The sequence below is a fragment of the Cannabis sativa genome, chromosome X (assembly GCF_029168945.1).
Source record: "Cannabis sativa cultivar Pink pepper isolate KNU-18-1 chromosome X, ASM2916894v1, whole genome shotgun sequence".
NCBI classification, from domain to species: Eukaryota; Viridiplantae; Streptophyta; class Magnoliopsida; order Rosales; family Cannabaceae; genus Cannabis; species Cannabis sativa.
Genome location: NC_083610.1, coordinates 79,832,987 through 79,857,880, shown reverse-complemented (window position 1 = coordinate 79,857,880; position 24,894 = coordinate 79,832,987). Strand labels below are relative to the sequence as shown.

Genomic DNA, 24,894 nt, shown 5'->3' with positions numbered 1-24,894 from the left:
ATCTGACCATATATAGAATATTACATAATTGATTTTGTCCAGATTCAATGAATATAAAATATTCATTTATCAGAAAATCAATTATTTATTTATTTCCTTAAATAGAAAATCATTTCCTTAATTAGAAAATAATTTTCATAAATAAAATATTCTAATATAATCTTGAAACCAAATCTTAATAATGTTAAATAATGTGCTCGATTATAATTATTTTTGATGAATGAAATAAAATTAAAAACAAACTTCACATCAATTGAAAATATACCAAGAAAATTTAAAAATATCTCTCAATCGGTGCATTATTTCATCTCTAATTTTCGACTTCTTATGTTAGACCATTAATGGTTGTGCTATCGGTTTTTATAAGAGCAGTTACATCAAATGTGATCTAAATGGAGAAGTTTTAAAATATTGAAAGAACTAAATGCTCTAAATATAATATGATTTAAATTAAAATTTCATCTCTCAAAAAAAATCATAAATAATAATACAATAATATAATCTTGACCGCATAGAATAAAAACTTAATGTCTCGTTAACCACATAAGCTTCACAAATAGATCTTTCTAGTCGAGAACGATTTTCGACATATTATTTGTACAAAGACATGGCTCGTTCGATTGGATACATCTACCTATACTGCAATGGTCCCCCAAGTATTGATTCTTTAGGTAAATGCATCACTAAGTGAATCATTATGTCAAAGAATATATTCTTCTTTGATCAATTTAGCTCATCAACAGAACATTTATGCTTGACTCCACCAAATTGTTTGTGTTCACTAGGCAAACAAAATTGTATATACTCTAGCTAAGCTAAAACATCAACCCCTGATAATTCTGGAGGAGGTGGTCTTTTCTCAAATTCCCCATCGTATTTTTTACTTCTCTGCCTTGGGTCGTCCATTTCAAGAAACCGTCTATGCCCAACATAATCAATCTTGTTGTGCAATCCAATGGAAGGAGTGTATTCGTTACAAGTGGGGCACGCCTTGTACCCTTTGGTGCTCCAACCAGACATCAATGCATACACAGGGAAGTCATTAATAGTTCAGAAAATAGCAACACGCAATATAAATACAGTCCTGTTGTAAGCATCTCGAGCTTGGACACCTATCTCCCACAACTCTTTTAATTCATCAATCAATGGTCTCATGAAAATATCCATACCTTTCCTAGGGCAGTACGCCTTGGAATGAGTAAAGACAACATCAATGACTCCGCTTTCATTCACTTCAAAGGGGGGGACTAAGATCACTGGCTACATGCTGTAAGAGTTGCTCATGTTACCAAATAGATTGAACCCATCAGTGGCCAAACCCAACCTCAAATTTCTAGGTTCAAGTGCGAAGGATGAATGGTGTCTGACAAACTGCTTCCACTCTTCTGCATCTGCAAGATGCCTAAGCACGTCGTCCTCTTTGGGTCTCTTAGAGTAATGCCCGGACCCATCTCAGAATATTTTTCGCCACTAGTCACAATAAATTTGTACTACTAAGATGTGAATATAAAGATTGGTTTCGCATTAAATTTGGTTAAAATTTGCCCTAATTCAAAATTTAAAATATTCTTCTTTTCACGATAAATTTTAACAAGTTTTTTCCTTACTCTTATACTCGTTGGTGTTTTGTTAAAATCTCACCCTACACATCTCGAAAAATCGTAAAATTTTAGGGGGATAAAGCCAAGACCGTTATGCATCACTTTCATATTGGAGACGTTGAGAGAAAAAGTAGTTTTCATGCACTAACAATCATTTTAATCGAAATTGTGAAAATCTCACATTTCTAATAGTGGTACCTCTTTGTGAAATGTGGCCTAGACCCATCTCAGAATATTTTTTGACACTAGTCACAATCATTCGTACTAGTAAGACGTGAATATGAAGATTAGTTTTGCGTTAAATTTGGTTAAAATGGCCCCTTAATTCAAAAATTGAAAATATTCTTCTTTTCAGATTAAATTTTAATAAATTTTTTCCTTACTCTTACACTCGTTAGTGTTAGTTAAAATCTAACCCTACACATCTCAAAAAATAGTGAAATTTCACAGGGACAAAGCCAATACCATTTTGCATCACTTTTCTATTGGACGCTCTTTAGTTTTCTGTGAAATGTGGCCTGTACCCATCTCAGAATATTTTTTTCCACTAGTCACAATGAATTCGTACTACTAAGACGTGAATATGAAGATTGGTTTCACGTTAAATTTTGTTAAAATGGCCCCTTAATTAAAAAATTGACAATATTCTTCTTTTCAGGTTAAATTTTAACAAGTTTTTTCCTTACTCTTACACTCGTTATTGTTCTGTTAAAATCTAACCCTACACATCTCGTAAAATAGTGAAATTTCACAGGGACAAAGCCAAGACCATTGTGCATCACTTTTCTATTGGACACGTTGAGAGAAAAAGTAGTTTTCATGCACTAACAATCATTTTAATCGAAATAGTGGAGATCTCACATTTCTTATACTCGTTAGTGTTTTGTTAAAATCTAACCCTTGTTCTCTTAAAAACTTACCCTACACATCTCGAAAAATTTTGAAATTTTACAAGGACAAAACTAAGACTGTTCTACATCACTTTTCTATTTGACACGTTGAGACAAAAAGTAATTTTCTAGCACTAAAAATTATTTTAATCGAAATAGTAAAAATCACACATTTCTGGTAATTGTACCCCTTTTATAAATGTAGCCCAGACCCATCTTTGAATATTTTTCCCTATATTAATTTGTACTACTAAGGCTTGAAAAGCCATTCATTGTATCTTTTATTTTCCATTTAGAGAGATTCCTTAACAAGTAAATATGTGTTCAAAAAATACACAGAGAGGAGTAAGATAGTGTGAGATGGTTGTTAATTCTGTTGAGAGTTGACAGTTATTCTTAACTATCTTAGTATTAGGATCAAGTTGACATCTTACACTTTGTACCGACTAAAGCTCCTAGTATATAAAGAACTTAGTTTTTTCTAGTTATGTCAATAAGTTCATTAGGACTAATATATGCAGTGTAAATACAAAACATATTCAATAAAGATTCAATACACTTTCATTTCGATACTCTGTTTTTCTAAGTGATAGTTCTATCCAAGAACTCAGAATCGAGACATGCATTCTCTAGTAATGTTAAGTCTCTTTTTCATTTTATTTTTATTTGCTTTCAGGCAGAAATTCAGCTTAATCTTCAGAAACCTGGATCAATGTTTTTCGCGACGGTTCCATTTGAATAGCTGATAAGCCATGTTGATTTTCCTGCCTTCTAGGTTTGAGTGGCTAGGGTCAGGCATATAAATTGCTGCTTCTGAGTTCCATCGACTATGAGCATACGAAGAAGAAGTTGTACAAATGAAGAAAGCAATTCGATAATATAATGATTTTTTTCTTCCATTTATACATTTTTTGATAAATCTAGTATTTTGTGTAAAATTCTCAAAAATTAAGTCTTAAAAATAGTATATTACTAGATGGAAAACTAATAAGAATATTGGTATTAATTTATCAAACTAGAACTAATTAAAAAGTGCCAATAGACCCATCTGTAGAAAGAAAGAAAGAAAAAACTAGACAGAATCATTAGTGACTTAAAAGATCTTTCTTTAGAAGTAGAACAGTTTTTATTGCTACATAGCCATAAGAAAGGTATACAATAACAATTACATTTGTAATTAAGAAATGGGCCATGGCATCTTTTTGTAAATAGCCCATATATATTTTCTATTTTAAGTTATTGTTTGTTTGGAGGACTGTAGTCCAAACATAATATACAATATGTACAGTAGTAATATACATGAATATTATTAGGCCAAAGGGAGAAGAGTGGAATGAGTTTCATTTTCAATTCACCTTAATATTAAGAGACCTCAAAGAGCCTTTTGATCAAGCCTTTCATTCCAATTTAGGCAACGAATCAAGCTATGAAACCAATCACCAGTTTGGTCAAATTTGTTAACAGTAGGAAGTGGGTGCTGGCTCATATATATTCGTACGGAGTCTCCTCTTGAAAGTTGTTGCCTTCTTTTCCCATCAAAAGAAACCCATGCATTGCTTCTAGCATCATCTGGAATCTGTCCAAACAACAATTTCTTTTTCTAAGCTTCTCCCTTAAAACTCAACTTTCTTTTTGTGGTCAACAACTCAAACAGAACAATATCCAAAATTTAACTATATTTACTGCTTGCTAGATACAATTCATGCAATGTATTCACCTTCAATAGAAGCCTTGCAGAATCTGGAAGTATAACTGGTCTAAATGAGAGAGAATGGGGGCAGATCGGCGTAAACAACATGCAAGGAACATTTGGATGCACCTACAAATAGATATCTCCATCATCAGATATGCATAAAGTAGTTAATTATGTAGGCACAAATAAGCAACTACCAAGAACTCATAACATCAAATCGAGTATTTCACATAGCAAATTTTGACAGCTGTTCTATTTTTCGCTTTTATAAATAATATTAAAACCCAATCCCCATCATAAAGCACAAAGAATTTCTCATCTCCTTATGCTTCCTTACCATTGAACCTCCTGCAGCAGTAGAGTATGCAGTACTACCAGTTGGTGTGGCTACTATCACACCGTCACCTTGCACCTGAAACATGGCATACATCAATTAGAATGCGTAGAAATTTCATACAAGAGAGCTTCCTTTCTGACACATTAAGGTAGTGTTTGATTTGAAGGAATGATAACATAGGAACAGGATTGGGAACCGAAATAGGAATAATAATGCAATTAAATTTAAAATGTATAAAAAAATTGTTAAATTTTTTCTCATATTGCAATGGAATTGCCATTCCTTCCATTTCAAAATAGAATAGTCATTCTACCAAAATGATAGAAAAGTCATTCCATTAGAATGACATTCTAATACTTTAAAATACAACCAAACAAAAGAATTGAATAAAAATGATTTATTTTCCATTTCATTATCTCCAACCAAACGTCACCTAAGTTTCTACATTATTGGGATTTAGCTAAACTAATAGGTGCTAGCATATACTAAAAACGATTTTGAATCTTTTGCAATAGAATTCTGTCATGTTAAAGCAAACTATTCACTAACCTCACCTTTGTTATGAGCCGGTCATGTTCATAACACTCAATCTTAGAAAGGTACGGATTAGAACCCCGATCAATTACAACCTCATTTAAGACATCAAATATTTTTCCAGGCATTGCTTTACCATTTCGGAAAATTTCACAACGGAGACGCATTCTGAGAGTTATATATACACCATCTCGTGTGTTATTTCCATGGATTACCTGCTTTAAATCCTGCCTAAAGTCATCAAACTGCAAAAGAAGCCATAGAAGAAGTCAGAAGACTGCCACTTCTAAGGACACAAATTAGTCACTTTAAAGAAAATGTTGAGATTTTTTTTTCCTTTTCCTCTTTTCATTTGTAAGAATCTTACAGTATGAGAAGTCAGAAATCCAAGGGAACCAAGATTAAAAGATACAACCGGAGGAACAGCTCCTCTAAATAGATTTGATGCATGGAGTATAACCCCATCTCCTCCCAAGCATGCCACAAAGTCGACCCTCTCATGCAGATCACTAAAATTATAAGCATCCAAAAAGGTCACTGGGTTACAATTAAGGTATACGAACAAACAAAAATTCAGTATTATTGCACTTTGGACACAAGTTAATACCTGGTATCTTGGCTATAAAAGGTCTGGACAAATCCAAATCCTGGGATTCTTGCAAATATATCGTGCACATCAGGTTCTACAAGAACATTCATATTCTCTTGGTAATACAGGTACGATGCAACCTTCACATAGCATAAAGCAAAATTTAAGTCTCAGATAGCATAAACCAGACAGGTTAAAAAACTGTAAATATTTCTATCAGACAAAATATCTGCAGAAATACAATAACAACGTATGATCTTAATGAACTTAAGTAATTATGATAAGATATCTTTTCTCTGAATGCAACTAAAACGATGAAAATTATCAAAAAAAAAAAACTAAAACGATGATACTTATCTAAAGAAAATGTCAACTGAATTTGTGCGTGATTGGTTAAATATAAAATTAAAACAATACACAAGTAGGTGTATAGTTTTGAGAAGATTACACACAAGTAGATTCGAATTTAGAGGTTTTGCTATTAGCATCGAAATATTACCAAATTGAGTTAGATTAACACAACGAGGTATTTATACAAATTCAAACATGTTAGAAGCAATTTGGAAATTTTAGAAATGATTTGGACATGAACATTGTCATAATTCAAGTCATGTGGCAATACCAGGCAACAAATCGATGCAGTTGGCGAGTGTGTCACCACCTAGCAAGCGACACGCCACCTAGCGCTATACAGGATGACAACATGCCACCACCTTGTTTCATGCGTTTTGGCTCCAAAGTTACTTTTTGAATCAAAAACAAGTGGGGATTTGCCTAAGTCGGTGCTAACACTATATAAAGGGTTTTTTAGGGTTCAAATGGATTGATTACACTTTTCCACTCTCTCCAACTTCTCTCTACCTTTCAAAGATCCACTATTTTCTCTAAGAAATGGCTTGTTTGGAAAATTCGTAGGCTTATTATATCTTACTTCTTATTTCTTCTTTGTAGAACCCTCAAGCTATTTTCCTTAGTGGGGTTGAAATAGACAATTTGGACAAAACTCCTCAACTTGTTACATTGTGTTCTCTTTTTCCTCCATTGTTGTTTTAACCCACTCTCCCCCAACAATCAAATTCTCTATTTGTTTTATGTATGTCTAATCTTCAATGGAGGAAGAATCTTCATCTTTTACAACCCTCAAGTTCCTAAGCTAATATCTTGTTTGTTTGGATTGCTTCAAAGGGATGAATTTTCTGAGATTGCAAAGCACGACAAGTTCAAGTTTCTCATTGCTACGCTCAAGGTCTCCTACATCTTGGATCCAGATTCGAAATCATTGTCTTCACTTCACCATCTAAAGATTACACTCCTCAAGTTTTGTTTGCAAGGGAAAAGAGGGAGGAGGATGAACCTATGTGGGTGTCACAATTTCAATGCACTTTCGGATAGGCTCTATGATCCCTACACCAACACCAAATTGGTTGAAGAGATTTGGATTGCATTGACAGGGAAAAAAGATAGTAAGAAATTTCAGTGTCCTAAGATACTTGAAGGCTAATCAGACGCAAGATAGATATTGAGAATTTGGGAGTGGGAGATGCTCTATTTTCCACTAGTTAGGTTTCTACTCTTAATGGTGGGGCTGTCTCTTTGGGTTCTCAGAAGCAAACATATCACACTCAACCATTTTATAGCACTAGCAATACTAGGAAACGATTTTAGGGATCTCATGTTGGATATCTCAATTTCCACAAATAAAGTATCGACAATCACCAACATTTTGATGGTGAAGTCACCTTAGATAGAACCTATAGTGTGTGTGAGAGTGTGTGTGTATATATTATATTGGTAAGTCTAGACATATACATCTAAGGCATGATTATGTGAGAACTGATTCAAGATGAATTGTTCAAATTATTTGATATCATTCCCATAAAGGAAACTGAATATTTCCTTTAATTTTGTATATGCCTAATTTCTAAGAGTAATTAGTGAGTTTCCTTAGTAGTTATATGATTTGTACTCAATCTATGTAAAGGTTTTTTTCTTTTTAAGGGTAATTTTTCCTTTAATTTCCATTCCTCAGTATGAAGCATTCAATTTACAAACTCTGTTATCTATTACTCTAGCAAACAGAAACTTAACAAGAAAAGCTTGTTATCTGAATCCTATGTCACTCAATCTGAATCTCAAACTCCCTCTACTTCTTTCTGGACTGCACATGTATCAAAAGAAAAACCAAATGAACACCCCCACCCCCCACCCCCCAAAAAAATTATAATAATAATAATAATAACAATAATAATAGTGAGAAAAAGAATCCCATCATTTCTAAACTTCATAATCAATTGTACTCTCCACAGACTCTTCTCTTCTATGATCAGGATGTGCGAGTTGGTTTCTGGTCCGTCCACATCAATGGTAACTTCATTTGTCATGGCTGATAAGGACTTATGGTGCCTCTTGTCGTGTCTCAGCTTGAGTATCCTTGATAAGAAATGCCCAATGTCTCTCATGGAAGGTCTTTTTTTCGGAATAGGATTGATACATTTGTATCCAAGTGCTGCCATTTCATTAAGCCCTTCTGCATCGAACTTCCCGTCAAGACGAGAATCCACAATCTCCTCCCATCCTACTTTCCCCTCTGTGTTCATTGCAGAAAGCTCGACATATTCCATGAGTCCCTGTTGAGGAGTTCTGCCAGCTATAAATTCGAAAAGCAGAACTCCAAAGCTGTACACCTCACTTTTCTTGGTAAAAGTCCTTGTAGATATGTACTCTGGATCAAGATAGCCAAAAGTACCCCTTGCATTTAATAAAAATTATCACATACCATAAACTTGCCTTTTCCCCCATAAATCATTTCGCTCAAATCAGATCTAGTTAGATTTTAGTGGATCCCTTAATCAAACCTCTTATGAAAGATTTTGTAAATTCAATATTTGGATAGATAGGACACTCCTAAGTAAGAGACTCACTAATGACAGTAACCCAACTCAAAACTAGTATAAAACCAATCTAATATTCAATTGGTAAGTGAATAGTCAAGGAACTAGTTCAAAGTGAATCCCATATGTGATGGATAATGCTAGTTGTGACTGATAAAGGGTGAAGCTACAAACTTTTAAGTGAAGTGATCTCAAAAGAAATAAAGATGCTGGAAGAGTTTCACTCATATAAACTTAGAGGTGGTGTCGTTTCTCATGGGAGTTCTGAAATTTCTCTCGGGATATCTTTGGAATGTGTGAGAACAAGGTCATAATAGTATTAAATAAGAAAAGTGGAAACATTGGGTGGATCAAGTGGAACTGAGTTATGCGTTACCGGTTTCATGTTCATCATAAGAAATAATTGGTTCAACGATATATCATATGCAACCTAAAATCTCAATGGAATTCTATAAAACTTTTACTAAGGTAAAATTAAAATTAAAATCAAAAGATATTTTACTTTATTCACCTACATTGTTTATATGATGGAGAGTGAGATTGTATTTAACCAAGTAGGGAAATGTTATGAGTGAAAAAACATAAAATAATAGCAATACCAAAGTAGGTGTAAGGATTTGGAAGATTACACAAGTAGGTGTTAATTTTGAGATATCGTGATTAGCATCAAAATACGACTAAATTAAGTTTAGATCAATATGGTATTTAAATACATCTAAACAAGTTCAGCAATTTGAGAATTTTTTAAATGATTTAGGCATAAAAGTAGTCATAAATCTAGTTGAGTGGTGATGCGTCGTCTGCCTTTAGGCAACGCATGGCCTCCCACTTGAAGGCATAGGAGGTGATGTGCCACCATGACGTGTTACCATCTAGCAGACGACGCATCACTTGGCATCATGCAATTGCAAGGTGCAACGCATCACCATTTATAATGGCGACGTGTCGCCTCTTCCTTGAATTTTGGCTCTAACATTGTTTTTTGGATGAGAAACAAGTGGGATTCACCTAGATTGGTGTAACACTATTTAAAGGGTTTCGGCAGGTTCAAAGGGACTGATCACACTTTTTTCACTGTTTCCCTATACCCTCACTAGCTCTCAAAGATCAACTATTTTCTCCAAGAAATTGCTTGCTTGAAGAATTCATAAGCTTGTTATATCATAATTCTCACTTCTTCTTTGTAGAATCCTCAAGCTATTTTTCCTAATGGTTTGAAATAAAGAATTTGAACAAAGTTTCTCAACTTGTTCAAGCCTCTTTGTGTGTTGAGTTTAATTGCTACATTGTGTTTTTTTCCCTCCATTGTTGTCCTTACCCACTCTCCCCCAACACAAAGTATTAATCAAAAGTGGGTGCATGCCTAAAAATCAGGACCAGCATATGGTAATCAACGCAAGCAAGGGATCTATAGACATATAAATGTGTAAAGTGCTTTAGTGCTCATAGCTAGCGCATCATCAAGAGTTTAAGACAATATCATTAACAGAATTCTAGTTCCAAACCATGTTATCACTTTAGTTGTTAGCATCAGAAGCAGTATGTTGGAATTAATTGCCTAATTTTTCAGATGGTACCTCTTTAGCTTCTTCCATGAGTTCTGGTCCCAGCTTCTTCAACAATAACACAGTCTTTGGTGTAGTTTTCCACATAAGCATTTGTTGCTGTGTGCTTGGATGCGTGAAGGCTAAGGATGCCTCTGTCACCTTTTCTCTAGTACAAGAGAATCCATCTGTACGAACCAAGAACATTTCAGCTTTCTTTCTTGACTGCACCCTTACAACTCCAGTTGTAGAAGCACACATATCTCCTTCAACCAAACTTATTTCATCATCACTAGTACCACCATGACCTTTGGTTTCTGATTGAGGTTTGGGATAATCATTATTCTTGTTACTTATAGTAGCAGATAATTTCTTCTCCACAGCTAAGTTCCTGTTGCTGTCACCAAATCCATTCACGGTTGGACCACTAGAAACGAAACCATCACCAGTCATATGTCTACCATTGCTAGAAACTGGGTTTTTAGACTTTAGAGAAAGACCATTTTCATTACATGATCCATTAGAACTTCCTGTTTCTTGAAGTCCATGCACTTGCTCATTACCAAGAGTATCACCTCTCTGCATTTCTTCAGTATACATATAGTCTGAAACAGGTAACGTTTTCAACTGGTAGTTATTATAAGTAGGAGGGGATACCCTTTTGCTCCGAAAAAACATGGACATTTCCTTTTTGGAGATAAAATTTCCAGGAGGAACCTGGGCATTCAACGGGTCAATTTCAGTGGAGAAGTCAGCCAAAGATCCTTCTTCACCAATGCAAGTATCTACCAGCTCCATACCTTGAATAGAAATAAGGTCACTGCAAACCTCATTGGAGCTTCCATTCCTTTCATCACTATAGGCTAAAGCATCTGCACGGTTTACACCATTCAAACTATTATTTGAAGTATCTTCAAGTTTCTTTCCCAAGATAGGCTTCTGCTTTTCTGTTATTTCATTATTAACTTGTAACATTGCATTGTTGGAAGCAGTTGGTTGACTGGAGTCAAGTGGCAAAACATAGCGAGTCATGTACTGCCTCCATCTGGAGACCATTGCAGAAGTTCTCTGAACTCCTTCTTTACTATGGAGATATATAGGCCTTTTGCTGGAATCTGAAACCAACATTGCAAACTTCTCAACTTGCTCCTTCGAAGGTGCAGTCCCAACTTCAACTGGAATTTTGACTAATGAAATTTCCCCTGATGCAATAGCATTGTCTACGGCCTCTTGATAAAAGTTATCCTTCACATTCTCAGCTCTAAGATCAATTATGGTTTTGTATCCTTTCTTCATTAGCCACTTCAGACCTTCTTCTGTAACCTGACCACCCCTCCAAAAAGCCACATCCGAATCTTTGTATCCAATGTCTTCTCTAGAAGTGGATAGATAAACAGGAGTCCAGTTTGCAAACAGAGAATGGTCAGGATAATCCTCTCCACGGGAAAAGCCAACATCATAACACACGTTCTTTAGTCTCTGAAGTTTCCTCCAAACATCTAAGCTTCTATCATCACCAGGCATTAAATAGTTCTCAAGGGCGACATGCAAGCTCTCACAGCACCTTTTCATCTCACTCCTAAAAATGGCAAGCGGAGGAAGCTTATCCTCAACTGCACTAACATCTACCATACGAAAGGAGTTCGCTACAGAAGATCTTCCAGAAAGAATATCCTCCCTTCCTTCGTTCAGGAGGGACACCATACAACCAAGCACTGAAACAATTTTATCCTCCAATAACGGCTTTTCATCTGAGACGAGATCATATGAAACATAACATTCACCAGTTAAAGGATTGCATAATGTATCCATTAATGCAGCATGAAGCCATTCCGCAGCCCTGAAGATTCTACAATATGCCTCAATTTCTGCAATATCCCCTGGAACAGGACCAACCCAAGGCAATTGGGTTGGTTCATGAGGCTGGAGGACCTTCAAATACAGAAAAAAACAACAGCGTTAATCAATGATAGGCATAACTGCACCACTGTTTCTCCTGAAAAAATAAGTTTAATCCAAAACAGTTGACTTTGGAAGAACAATTATCGAGAAGTTAGTCCAAAATCCAAATATATGGGAAAGTTAACAAAATACCATGAAAACAGCTTATTAAACGCTATATTCTAAAATCAACACAAAAATCACCTCAGTTACAGCTACATGCTACAAGATAATATGAACAAAGAAGATAATCAGGCCGTTGCTCATCCATAAATATGTGTGTGTGTGTGTGTGTGTCTATGTATAAACCTACACGGTCTACGCATCGAGCAGACTTGTACAAGTACAAGTCTAATTCAAATCAGTTTTAAAGAAGAAGAAAAAATGTGTTTCCTAATTTCTAACCCAGTAATTCAGATCGACAATCACTAAATTTGAGCTTGCGGACAAAAATTCAAATCGAAAAAAGAACTATAAAAAGATGGATCAAAAGAAGTAGTAAGTAGCAATAAGAAGTCGAGACCTGAGAATCCAAGCCTAGACTGAGAGAGAACGACTTCGAAAGCTCAGCACTAACGACGAACTTGAGGCGCCTCTGAAACCGCTCCTTCCGGCGGAACTCGAATCGGAAACCGAAGCCGACAACTCTGGGGCTGGCAATGAATTGAGTAGTCTTAAAGGGACATAGATGAGAAGATGACGGCGACGATACTCCAGTAGCCGAACGACACCGATTCATATCGACGACGACGGCCAAGTGGCATACAAGACAACATGCCGCCACCATTCGGAATTTTCTTTTTCCCACGCTGTTTTTGTAAATAGTTGTTTGGATGGCGAGAAAATAAAAGCGTGGATAATAAGAGCCAGTATTTTCCAAAAACAATAAAAACGGAATTGAGAGGGACCTTTTTTTCCTGAGAAATGCTAAGGTCCAAGCAAAAATTTATTATTTAATTTAAAAAAGCGTTAACTAATTACCCCAGCATAAACCAGTACTGAGTAGTTAGTGAATTGTTTCCTTTTATTTTAAATTTTTGGCCACAAATATTTTAATTTTCACACAAATTAAATGAAAGTTCTTGTGTTGTGTCTTGACTCTAATCTTCTGGAATTCGATTAACACCACACCATCCGGACCGGGAAAGGAAGACATAAAACGCAAAATCAAAGCCCCTCTTTTCTCGAGTCACGACAGGTATGTGTACTGCTATTGCGGCTGTTGCTACGAGCTAGTGTGGGCCATCAACTGGATATTAGGATAGGATCAATTTAAGAGGCCCATACTTTTCAATAATATTTCTATAATAATACAAATTAAAAAAAAAACCCAATCAAATATTCAAATCTCTGTTTTTACTTTTTCAAAGATCAAATCAAATAATGTTATCTTGTAGTTTGAACAAAATAATATGAGCCATTTCAATTGTTGGAACAATACAAATAATTAAATATCTCACCTATTTTCTTAGCTTTTTTTGTTTTTTTTTTCTTTTGGGCATGCAATGTTCTATAATTAGACACAAATACAAATGTAAAATCTATTTTTTTTACAAAGTGATTTAATTTTACATATAATTGTAAACAGAAATATACACATAGGGAATTTATTCCATCCAATAAGCTCATTAATCATTATCTAGCATGGAGAGACACGCCTAGCCAAACTATAATACTGCTCCAAAAAATTAGCCAAAATAAAGGTTTAAAACAAAACATGCAACACATTAGAGAATCGAAGTAAAATCTAAGTGGTGACATTAAACTTTAAAACTAGCATTGGAAAAAATAAATGCAAACAATTTTTTTTTTCTTTTCAATTTGGCTATGATAATGCACAGCGAAATAGAGGACTCATGCACTGTCCTCTAGTGGCCTTAGGCAACCTTCCAATTTCCCAATTAGTATCTTACCTTACAGCCTAGGGATGGAAAGCAGCAGATTTAGCTTTATAATTTTGAATGGGAAATTTGATTTTCTATGCTTAGAAAATCAAAAAATTTGATTTATAAACCAATAATTAAAACCCTAAAAAAACTATACCTTTTTTTTCAAAACCCCAAAAATACCCCCAAACTAAAACTATCTCTCTTTCTCTCTCTATCTAGCCGGTCCCAATAATCCCACACCCCAGGTCCGATGGTCGGACCATGGGGTCCGATGGGGTCCGACCACTCGGACCCATCGGACCCCAAGGTCCGACCATCGGACCTCTCTCTTCCCCTCTCTCTCAAATCGCAGGAAAAAAAAAAAAAAAAAAAAAAATTAAAGTCGGTCGGACCTTCTGGTCCGATGGGTCCGACCATCGGACCCATCGGACCCGAAGGTCCGACCATCGGACCCTTTCTTCCTCTCTCTCCAAAATCGCAGAAAAAAAAAAAAAAAAAAAAAAAAATTCAAAGGTCCGATGGTCGGACCTTGGGGGTCCGATGGGTCCGACCATCGGACCCCCAAGGTCCGACCATCGGACCTTTGTCTTCTTCCCTCTCTCAAATCGCAGGAAAAAAAAAAAAAAAAGTTTCAGAATTTTTTTTTTTTTTTCTTCAGATTTCAGAGAGGGTCGGAGGTGGTGGAGGTGTGGGTTCGGTTGGCTCTCCGTCGGCGTCTCGGTCGGAGGTGGCATTCGCCGTTCTGCGATGGTTGGTTTTGGGTGGAAGGGAGGTGGATCGGCAGTGTGTTTTGGTGGGTTTGATTTGAGAGAGAAAGGAGGAAGAGAGAGAAATGGTTGAGAATAATGAGGGGGGTATTTTGGGGTTTAGGTAAAAGTAGTCCTATTTTTTAAAGAGTTATAAGTATTAGTTTAGATAATTAATTTAGGTATAAAAAATGCATAGAAACTCAAATTTCCCTTTTGAATAGCCAGGAAATAATGAGATGCTTTTTCACCATGTCTTACAAGAAATGCAGCTTAAATCGGATTGGATATCTTCTCTTATGTCTGAAACTCTTTGACGTACAGTGAATACAGAACAAAGCCATTTCTCCACTTTGTCAACTCTTCCATATAAAGAAGAAAAAACTTGAATCAAATGCCAGACATTAGATAATTCTCTTGTAATTACTGCCAAAATTAACGGCAATTTTCTTTCTTTGGTCGTTTTTACAAGAACTATACAACTATCCTAAGTCATATTACTCCGGGTACGCACCCTGTCAATAAGCATTTGCCTGCCTGACAAATCTTCTTCATAACCAACAACCTGCATTTGCAGCATTAAGTACTAAGAATGAGATGGAAAACCTCATGCGAACAAAATAGGCAAGAAATTGCATCCGCGTCATATACAGATTAAACACTACAAATCTGTAGTTCAGTGCAAACAGCCAAAAAAATTGCAATGAGTAAAGGATTAAACCTGGGAATCGGTCTGTGTTTCACTAAATCCATCATGCATGCCCATGTTTCCATCTCCAAAAGAATTGTGGTTGTCATCTTTACTCCTATAAATGATCTCAAACATCTTAGCCAAATAAGGTAAATTTTGCAAATTCATTTATATGCAATCCACACAGCATAAGGCTATACAGAAGTTCAGTAAATCACCCATCTGTGGTTGATGAAAAATCTTCTACCTCAAAAAAAGAAAAAACAAGTTCGAGTGATAACTAAAATTATATATGCAGTTACTTTAGCTACAAAACAATTGCCTTTGTGGTTGCTAAAAATATTTATTTATGTACATGTATGTAGACGTATATCTGTACATAAATAGGTGAACTGGGTGGGAGAGTGATTTGATTATTGACACTTTTTAAGTAGATCTGCAGTTTTCCTTAAAGGAACAGAATATCCATCTAATTAGACAATTCAACACCAAGTAAAACATTCTACCTCTTTATCTTCCTTAATCATCCTATAAAGGTAACACATGTAGCAAACGTAAATAAGATGCAACCACCTGTTTAACCAGTGTTTAGATAAGCCAACGATGGAATGTGTATCTGAATGGTCTTGACCGAGAGTTGAGCAATTGGATGGTAAAAGCTGTTATATAATCAAGGAATACAGCTAATGTGGAAAACAATAATAAATAGAAAATAGAAAAAGGTAGCAAAAAAAGGACACAAGAATACACTTTCATCGCAACCAGTACTCCCTGGTGACTTCTGATCATGAATCTGTGCAAAAGAAAAGATGGACATAAATCAGAAGACAAATAAACTCGTTTCAGAAAAGCAATTAAGGAATAGCCAGTGTACTTACCTTACTAGTCTGCTCTAACAAGTCCTCAATTGCAGAAGCTACATCAGGAACAACATGAGACACTTCATCGGTATCCTTGGACACATCATCTCTGATGGAATTAGCATTCGTGATGGAAACACTTGGATGTACCGCAGAAGAAAGCAGATCCCTTTGACCATCATCTTCCAAAAGCCTTGCCTTTTTATACAATGCACTTGTATGTTTAGCTCCTTCTCTAAAACTTTTGGTTCTACTACCAATAATTCCAGTTAATGATGTTTTAGTCTCTTCCAATTGACTTGGAAACGGGGATGGAATGTCTCCAGAAATCATTCGAACAGCTTGTGTAGGAAACTGGCTCACAGTGCACAATCCAGCCTCTTGGTCTTCAGCGGTAATTTCTTTTGGAGAAAATTGATTAAGAGGAACCAGTTTGTTCTGTCAAAAAGTGCAGACTTAAGCATAATTATTTCAGTATGTCAACAAAAACAAAAGAATGTCTGCTTGACACAATCACAAATCCAATCAGAGGTAATTGTATGTATCCATAGTACGAAACAATACCTGCTTGACACAATCATAAATCCAATCAGAGGTAATTGTATGTATCCCCCATTTACAAGCAGCCTCATACTTTGGTCCACTTGCAAACTTGCAAATGAGATGAGTGACCTTATTTGTCAATCTCTCTACTAATTTGGTTCCAAGAACAAAGCATAAATTTCTCAAAAGCAGCCGATCTTTCTCTTCATATTGTGAAACACAAAACCGAAAATTTTCAAATCCAGGGAAAGGAATCCAGCAGGGAAGTGGAGAATATAGAATGTGATCATTAACATTAAGCAAGCACCCATCCTTCAAAAGCAACATTTTCACACAATCAGCTTCCAAATATATATCATAAAACAATTCAGATTATCAGAATGATAAATGTAAAGATTGGATTGCCCGTTGATATTCACTAATAACAAACTAATCCAATTTCTTAAACATTTTATTAAATAGAGAACGGAATCCAAAAAAAGGAGGATAAAGTATCTCCACAAAGACAACAAAAGTGTAAGCTAAAAAAACTGAACAAAACACTTACTAGATTACATTATTTTCTCAGCCAAGTGTGATTAGGGACAATAAGAAGACCCTAAATGACAACATAAAATGGCATGTACTGCTAATTTAAAGAATTAAGCCCTTGGATTAGATGGTAGACCATCAATACTGGTCAAAGTCATATTTAGAAATAATTTTATTGGGATAAAAAGTAGCACTAAAGTCTTGTTTGATTTTGAAACAAATATTTGTGCGATACCATATTAACAATTAGTTGAGAAAAATGGCCTGTACAATCAATGTGGTTGTCCTCTTCATTCCTACTTTTGTCATACTCACTGCCCGACAAAATAAAGCATCGTAATTGGTTAAACATGAACTACGACTATCACAACCCACAATCCATCCACTTGCCAATCATATCTTACTAAATAATCTAACAAAAAAAACAGCAAGCTTGTTTGTCATAAAAAAAAGATAAAAAATAATAATACACCAGATACAAGTCAGTGCTCAGGTGACAACTTTTACAAACATGAAGCAAATATCCTCTCTCCATTGCATTCAAAGAGTAACATATAAAGACCCAAAGACCACCTTCATCAAGATATTATCCCCAGAAAAACAGATTGAACCAGCAGTAGATTTTAGTAAAAAGGCATATTTAAAATTATGCATCACACCTCTAAACACGAGCGGATCCAGTGGCTTGATACACATGTAGTTTGGGAAGCATAAACTAACTTTGGTATCACACCATGACACTCAACTGTGAAGTTTACACTCTGCTTCAGAAAAGCATCAACTACCTCACCTCCTCCTTGTTTTATCCATTGAACAATTTCACCTTTCTGGAAAGAAAATTCCAGAATCACTTGGTAGATATTATTTAAAACAAAACCCCAAACATTGTCCCATATGATACATATGAATGTAAAACACTTACCCGCTCTTCAGGAAAGGAACTTGAGAATCCGAATATTTTACCAGAAAATACATTTGAAGTTTTTCCGTTTTGAGTGCTTGAACCAAGTTGCACTCTCTTTGGAGCTTTATTCTTATCACTTACTCGACCCTTACTTTTTTTATTGACAGCAGTAACGTTACTCTGCTGCGATGATTTTGCTGCAGTTGCCATAATGTTGACATCAGTCGTGTTGATTTCTGGTTTTTTTCCTTTGCTTCCGCCCAATGGTAATGGCATTCCAATTCCACCTCTTATGCTACCAGATAAAGGATTAGATGGCATGATCGGATGAACAGCAGAGACTCTAGCTTGATTTAGACTGGTCAATCCTGTAATTGCTCCTTCAAGAAAATTTAAGAGCCATAAAACCGGGGACTGTAATTAGAGAATAGAGAAACAAGCATAATAGACATATCAGAACGAGCATACTGATCATTGAAACCCCAACACCAATAGCAGTCTACAAAACTTCACAAACCAGCAATACAAGAGGAAGGACTTTTACAAAATAATTAACAAACCTTTAGGAAAAAGTAAATCGTGTGCAATATGTCTTTGCTCAACATGGACCTCTTTTTTCTTACGATCACAATCTTCGAGCCAGGTGGTCCTAACCACCTGAATGGTACCAAAAGCTGCAAGACTCCTTGCCTCCTTCTTTTCACTGGGAAATTGCATAAGCTTGTAAGGATAATTAAAAAATAAATAAGTTACACAAACCTTCACGATATGCTATGTTCTTGTACTAGCACCAAAGGAAATAGCGCCCAACAAGACAAACACACAGAAAGGTAGCATAAGAAAACTTACATCTCCGAAGGGAATCCAACCACTACATGTGTCAATTTATCATCGAATATAGCATATCGTGAGCCCCCTCCTCTTCGAATCATATTAACTAGTTTGCGCATTTCTGAAGCTTCAAAACCAACAAGTAATATTCTACACTCAGACAAGTAGAGCTCACTGTCATCAGATTGAGAATCATTGGCTACACAATCATCAAGGTTTATCGTATTTATTTCACTTATTTGAGAATGCAAACTAGGTTGTTCACTGTCACTCTGTTTTACATTGACTGGAGCAACAGGGAATTTAGAGCACATCCTTTGTGAGAGGGTAGCTTCTACATCTGGATCCATAAACCCAGCACTAAGAATCACTGACGAATTGGAGTCCGTAGCCACTGATGATGGTGCAGATTGCAAATTGCTAATATCCTTGCTATGGCTAAGCTGCACTTTTACACCTCTTATACCTTTATTTGAAGATACAGAAACACCCTGAACAGGATAGGACTCCTCATTTAGACGTGCTAATCACCAGGAGAAAGAAAACATATCTAACGTCAGATGCAAATAATAAAATCTCGTAAAAATAAGTACATAGATTAATTATCCAAAACATGTGAATTCAAATTCTATCAAAATATATAGCAAGGATTACCTCTTCTGACTACAGACTGATCAAACCACTTCCGAGTAATAACATGAATGTGGCCCCATCTCCGGGCCACCTTATATTTGTCGCCTTCAGGAGCTTACAAACAGTCAAGAGTACAAATCCATGTATGCTTGAATATATTCATAAGAGATAGCTCAAAGAGAAAATAGGTGCTAAAGAGAAGTGATCATAAAGTAATAATGAAGAAAACACAATTACAAGATGAGCAAACATGACATCAAGTAAGAGCGCCAGGATTAGATTTCATAACTACTTTGTAGAATAATATTAATAATAATAATAATAATCACACAAGTCATCGTACAGAAATACAAAATTTGACGAGAATCTTATTGCACTTTGTCGGTTACTTGAATAATAATCTAAAAAAGAAAACATACAGAAACAAACAGAAAACAGATCTGTGCAGCCCATAGTTAAATCACATACAATTGGGTGTACATTAAATCATAACAGATTTAGAAAATTTGCATGTATTTAAAACCACTTCTCAAAGGGAGCAACAAAAGGATATATCACAAATTAGGTGCGTGCACTTCTTGGTAAGTTCAGCAGAATATTTCCCACCCTGTTGTATAATAACTTTTTCCATTTTCTTCCTTTCATCTGAAAAAACAATACAACTTAGCAGCACACACACATTTTTTTTGAAAAAGAGAGGATCCTTTTGTCATTGACAGGATCCATCCCGATAAATATTAGAAGCCTCCCTTGTGGTGGGAGAAAACCATGGTTACAATTATTAACAAAACATGACTTCTAGGCCAAAGTACACCCACTTTGCCTCAGAAAAAAAGGTTAGGTACAACCATCTACAACCCCTATACAATAGTTTTCCATTCTCTACACAAATCTAAAAAGGTTAGGTACACCCACTTAGCAGCACACACACATACACACTGCAACACGACACACTGACCAGAAAGCATAGTTTAAATACCTCCTGGAATCCCGGTGACACAAATATTCAATCCAGAAAAAGGGAGGAGTCTAAATGATTCCTGGGGAACAATTCGATGCTCATTCCAGCACTGATACAACCAATCCACTGTAACAATTGGTTTCTTCAAGATGTGTACAGCCCACTGCATAGACCGGGAAAGATAAGTCAAAACACCTACTAATAAGATATCCACTATTCTATAACAATAAGGATCTACTATATTTTCCTGTCTTGAGAACACTTGAGGTTTTTAGGTCTTGGTTTGCACTTTCCCATTTGTTTTGATTTTTTTTTATGCTTTATCTTTTCTTTCATATGAATTTTAAATGTTCACTAATCAACAAACTTCAAGATGTTCATCGTTTCCATTTCATAATGAAAAACATGTAACACAAATATAAAACTCACCAACCACCTCAAAAATGGTTGCCTCATACTAGCTTCCTCTTCGATGTCCAATTATTTATAATGCAAAAGGATATAAAAGACTTGCATTGGCTAATCGTCTTTTGAATATTTTCTAACATGAACAAATTTATAGAGTAAGCAATTTATTCTCAACTACAAAGTCTAAAATGAACTACAAGAAAAGCAAGAAAATATTTCCTACCTTGTAATTCTATTATGAAACAAATTTCTTAGAGCCTTACACAACAGTATATTGTTATGGTATAAATGTTAACCAGGAACATTGTAAACTTCTTAAAGAAAAACATGCACTTAAAGTTAACCAACCTTGTATTTCGAAGCCAGAACATTCTTTGCAATGACAAAGCTAACGTCCAAAGATGCTTTAGAATGGAATACTCCCCCCATTGCTGTTACCAACTTTTCCATCTTACCCTGCAATGAAAAGTTATTAAACAGCAGAATAAATAAAGAAGGTTGAGTAAGTAATATAAAATCCCTAAGAACCTATACTCTTGGATTAAAATATTACGCTGTATGCTTATGCACATCTGTTGTAATTATAATTTCAGGTAATAACAACCTCTCAGATAATGAAGGATGGGAAATGTAACAGGAAACTCACATGTATTCACAACTATAAACAATAACTTAGGTCAATGCAAAAGTAATGAAAACTGAAATATATTTACACCATCTTGTAGGGAGCGGTTTAGATGTTAAAACAAGCATATCTTTACCTTTTCATTCGCGTCAAAACCAGAGGCGAGAACTTTGACACCATCCATTGCAAGGCAACAGGTGAACCCTTGTTTCGGAAGAGCTCTATGCTCTTCCGCACACGAAAATACACATTGCGGACCTGCCCAACAATACAATTAGAAAAATAAACTGATAAATAATCTTGACCTCCTAGACAATGAGTATCAAAGATTGAATAGAACAAACTCATGTAGCTCTATTACTATGTCATTTCAAGTATAAAGTCACACAACATGGCTATATGATCCAAAACACTCAAATTGGAAAGCCAGTCACTGCTTCAAAATAAGATAAGCATTTAAGGAAATAAATAAAGTAAACAAAGAGTGAGCACAAACAAATTTCGAAACCTTACCGATTAAATTATAACCTTTGGCTCTGAGATCTTCAAACTTCTCCTGTAAAATATTAATTCCAAGAGAGAAATCAGAGAGCAAAAAAAAAAGGCAAAAAGAAACGAAATTTGGAGGTAAAAGTTAGGAAGCTTCTTAACATGATCGGGAGAAGAGATGATGTGAAAATCGTCAGGGCCGGAACGAGAAAGATCGGAGGAAAGGAAGACCTCGGCACCATTGTTCTTGAGAGCATCGTGAAGAGCATCGAAGATTTCAGGAGGCACGAGTTTGGGCGACATGAAAACGTTGGCTCCGTAAAACGTCTTCGCCTTCAACATCTTCAGTTCTCCTATGAAGCTGCTTTGGTTTGGAGATTTTTATCAGTAACTGACGACTGGTCGACCGGAACGAGGGTTAGCGACCAAGAAGAAAGCGCGGGAACACTCTCTAAAGCACTTGCTTTTCTTTTTTTCCTTTTCTTTAATTTCTTCGGTGGTACCCGTGGCCGTGGGTGGACCGACCATTTTTTATTTTTATTTTTTTAAAAAAATATATATATTTAAAAATGTTAAGATTATAACTATTTGAAAATAGAAATAAAGTACACAAGGGAAATTGGCGTGATTGTCTATGAAACAGTTTGCTAATGTTTTCAAAGAAGAAGCTAAGCTATCGGTGTCTTTGTTGGATCGTGATCAAGTGGCAACGGTAAGGAGGACAGCTGGAGTGGTGGTTGTCGATGCTTTTTTTTAGGCATTCAAACTGAGAGTTGTTTGGCCTCTTCTACATTGGAAGCTGAGATTAGAGCAAGTATTAGTGTTATGAGACAAGAAGTTCTGTAATCTTGTGTTCCTTTCACATTGCGTCGAAATCTGGGGTGTGGACATTGATCCTCTTTGATCTTTTGGATTCTGTAGGTGGTGTTTTCCGATGGATCCCTCGGTTTGAGAATGGGGCTACAGATGCTTTGGCAAGTTTTCCTTCTATAACTCTAAACTCGTTGTTGCTAATAGGGGTGTTCGCGGTGCGGGTGGTGCGGTTTTTAACCATTTTTTCAAACTAATCCGCACATGCGGTTTTTCTAATTTTCCAAACCGCACCCGCACCGCGATACTAAAAAACCGCAAAAACCGCACCGCAAAAAATGATGCGGTGCGGTGCGGTTTCTGCGGTTTATGCGGTTTGAACTATCACAATTTTTTTTTTGAAGTCATCACAAAATAATTAAACTATCATTAATATAATTATTCCAAAACACTTAAGAAAATACAACAAACTTGAGACTAATAAAAGTTATAACAACAACAATAAGTTAATAATCTTTTTAAAGTTTCAACAACACACCTAAATCAAAATAATAAACTTGAAACTAATTAAATTCCAACAACAATATAAATGTACAAACACAAACTTCTAACTCCAAATTTTAATACACATGTATGGGCTTGGGTTTGTTGCTAAGAAGAGATGGTTTGTAAAGAGTTATGGATTTTGTCCTAAGATTTATGGGCTTGGGTTGGGCTCAATGTATGGGCTTAATTAAATAAATATAACAATTAAAATTTTAAAACATGCGGTGCGGTGCGGTTTGAATCGCGGTTTAATAATTCCAAACCGCAAACCGCACCGCACCGCGCGGTTTGGGAAAAATTCAAACCGTAACCGCACCGCGAAGAATTTCAAACCGCATTTTTTTTGCGGTGCGGGCGGTTTGAGCGGTTTTGCTAACATGTTTTGAGCTTGGTTTTTCAATAAAGGACTTTGTTTTAGGAAAATAATAATAATAAAAGGAAAATTTGTTAAAATATTCTTAGAAATTTAGACTATTCTTTTAATATACTATCTTTAAATAAATACTCTAAATATTCTCCAAACATCTTAAAATCCCAAAATTACCCTTATAATTCAAAAGCTCTCTTCTCCCACTCTCTCTCTCTGTCTAACTTCCCCCCTCTCTCTCTCTCTGTTATTCCCATCCAGCCCCAAACCTTTCAAGCCCCGACTGTTCACGAGCTCCGACCGACCAAGACGACCCACGACCGAGAAGACTCATGACGACTCGCGACGACCCACGAGAAGCACCCAAGACAACCCACGACCACAGCATTTTTTTCTGGTTTCTGACCCATCTAGCGCTTGTTTTCTGCATTTTTTTTCTGGTTTTTGACGATGTCGCGAAACATCGCGAAATCTTGAAACATCTCTAAATGTCTCCAGTTCAAAACAATGCTTATTTTGTGCATTTTTTTTCTAATTTTTAACGATGTCGCAAAATATCGCTAGATGTCGCAAAACACATCGGAAACGTCATCGCGAAACATCGCTAAATATCGCAAATCATCACTAAACTTCATCTCTGACCTCAGATTTGTTCTATCATTGCAAATAACATCGTTAAATATCGCAAAATATCACAAAAAACTAGTAAACTAGAAGAAAAAAACGCAAAAAACGAGAGAAGTTTTTTTGAAATGTAAGGAGGCCGAACAACATTAGCTCCGGTGATGGGTCGTCCGACTGGTAGAGTGTGTGCGTGTATGTGGTGTGAGTATCCTAGATAGAGAGATAGATGTTTGGTTTTTATTTGTTTAGGGGTAAAATTAGATGAGAAAAATAGTGTAAGCTACCATATTTTTAGTGGATAAATTAATTTTAAGCATATAATATCAAATTTCCCTAATAAAATCACTTTACAAGCTTAAATAAGCACACCTATTTTAAAATAATCACTGTCACAATATATATTATTGTTAGAGAAT

General features: G+C 35.7%; 2 protein-coding genes and 1 long non-coding RNA gene across 5 annotated transcripts; 1 reads left to right on the top strand and 2 right to left on the bottom strand.

Annotated features, from left to right (window-relative positions):
• Positions 1–3,580: 3,580 nt before the first annotated feature.
• On the bottom strand, positions 3,581–13,367 carry LOC115699417 (NAD kinase 2, chloroplastic). Of its 2 annotated transcripts, XM_030626814.2 has the most exons (8): positions 12,544–13,367; positions 10,113–12,011; positions 5,663–5,784; positions 5,423–5,564; positions 5,076–5,300; positions 4,522–4,596; positions 4,209–4,310; positions 3,581–4,067 (listed from the first exon to the last, which is right to left on the bottom strand). In XM_030626814.2, exons 1-8 carry the CDS (start codon positions 12,805–12,807, stop codon positions 3,864–3,866), a joined length of 3,033 nt encoding a protein of 1,010 aa, XP_030482674.1. In that variant the 5' UTR covers positions 12,808–13,367; the 3' UTR covers positions 3,581–3,863. The 2 variants fall into 2 exon arrangements, 1 of the variants encoding a protein (XP_030482674.1); XR_004008353.2 differs by lacking the exon at positions 3,581–4,067 and having other exon boundaries at positions 5,071–5,300; positions 12,544–13,214.
• Positions 13,368–13,626: 259 nt separating this feature from the next.
• Positions 13,627–14,290, top strand: LOC133032506 (uncharacterized). Its single transcript, XR_009685137.1, has 2 exons — positions 13,627–14,175; positions 14,217–14,290. It is a non-coding gene; the product is annotated as an uncharacterized LOC133032506 (long non-coding RNA).
• A 542-nt stretch (positions 14,291–14,832) lies between these two features.
• LOC115699428 (uncharacterized) lies at positions 14,833–23,029 on the bottom strand. Of its 2 annotated transcripts, XM_030626829.2 has the most exons (17): positions 22,294–23,029; positions 22,156–22,198; positions 21,779–21,900; positions 21,366–21,473; positions 20,628–20,772; positions 20,202–20,293; positions 19,670–19,763; positions 19,034–19,538; positions 18,745–18,887; positions 18,203–18,564; positions 17,940–18,107; positions 16,771–17,061; positions 16,225–16,644; positions 16,095–16,139; positions 15,920–16,005; positions 15,377–15,461; positions 14,833–15,220 (listed from the first exon to the last, which is right to left on the bottom strand). In XM_030626829.2, exons 1-17 carry the CDS (start codon positions 22,471–22,473, stop codon positions 15,143–15,145), a joined length of 2,967 nt encoding a protein of 988 aa, XP_030482689.1. In that variant the 5' UTR covers positions 22,474–23,029; the 3' UTR covers positions 14,833–15,142. The 2 variants fall into 2 exon arrangements, with proteins under 2 accessions (XP_030482689.1, XP_030482708.1); XM_030626848.2 differs by lacking the exons at positions 21,779–21,900; positions 22,156–22,198; positions 22,294–23,029 and adding an exon at positions 21,039–21,150.
• Positions 23,030–24,894: the final 1,865 nt, after the last annotated feature.

Coding starts and splice junctions, on each gene's coding strand:
- LOC115699417 (XM_030626814.2), bottom strand. CDS start 12,807: ATGGTGGCGGCATGTTGTCTTGTATGCCACTTGGCCGTCGTCGTCGAT. Junction 12,012..12,543: donor GTCTAGGCTTGGATTCTCAG/GTCTCGACTTCT, acceptor CTGTATTTGAAG/GTCCTCCAGCCTCATGAACC. Junction 5,301..5,422: donor GATTTCTGACTTCTCATACT/GTAAGATTCTTA, acceptor CTTCTTTTGCAG/TTTGATGACTTTAGGCAGGA.
- LOC115699428 (XM_030626829.2), bottom strand. CDS start 22,473: ATGTTGAAGGCGAAGACGTTTTACGGAGCCAACGTTTTCATGTCGCCC. Junction 20,773..21,365: donor TTCTGGCTTCGAAATACAAG/GTTGGTTAACTT, acceptor CGGTCTATGCAG/TGGGCTGTACACATCTTGAA. Junction 16,645..16,770: donor TTTATGATTGTGTCAAGCAG/GTATTGTTTCGT, acceptor ACTTTTTGACAG/AACAAACTGGTTCCTCTTAA.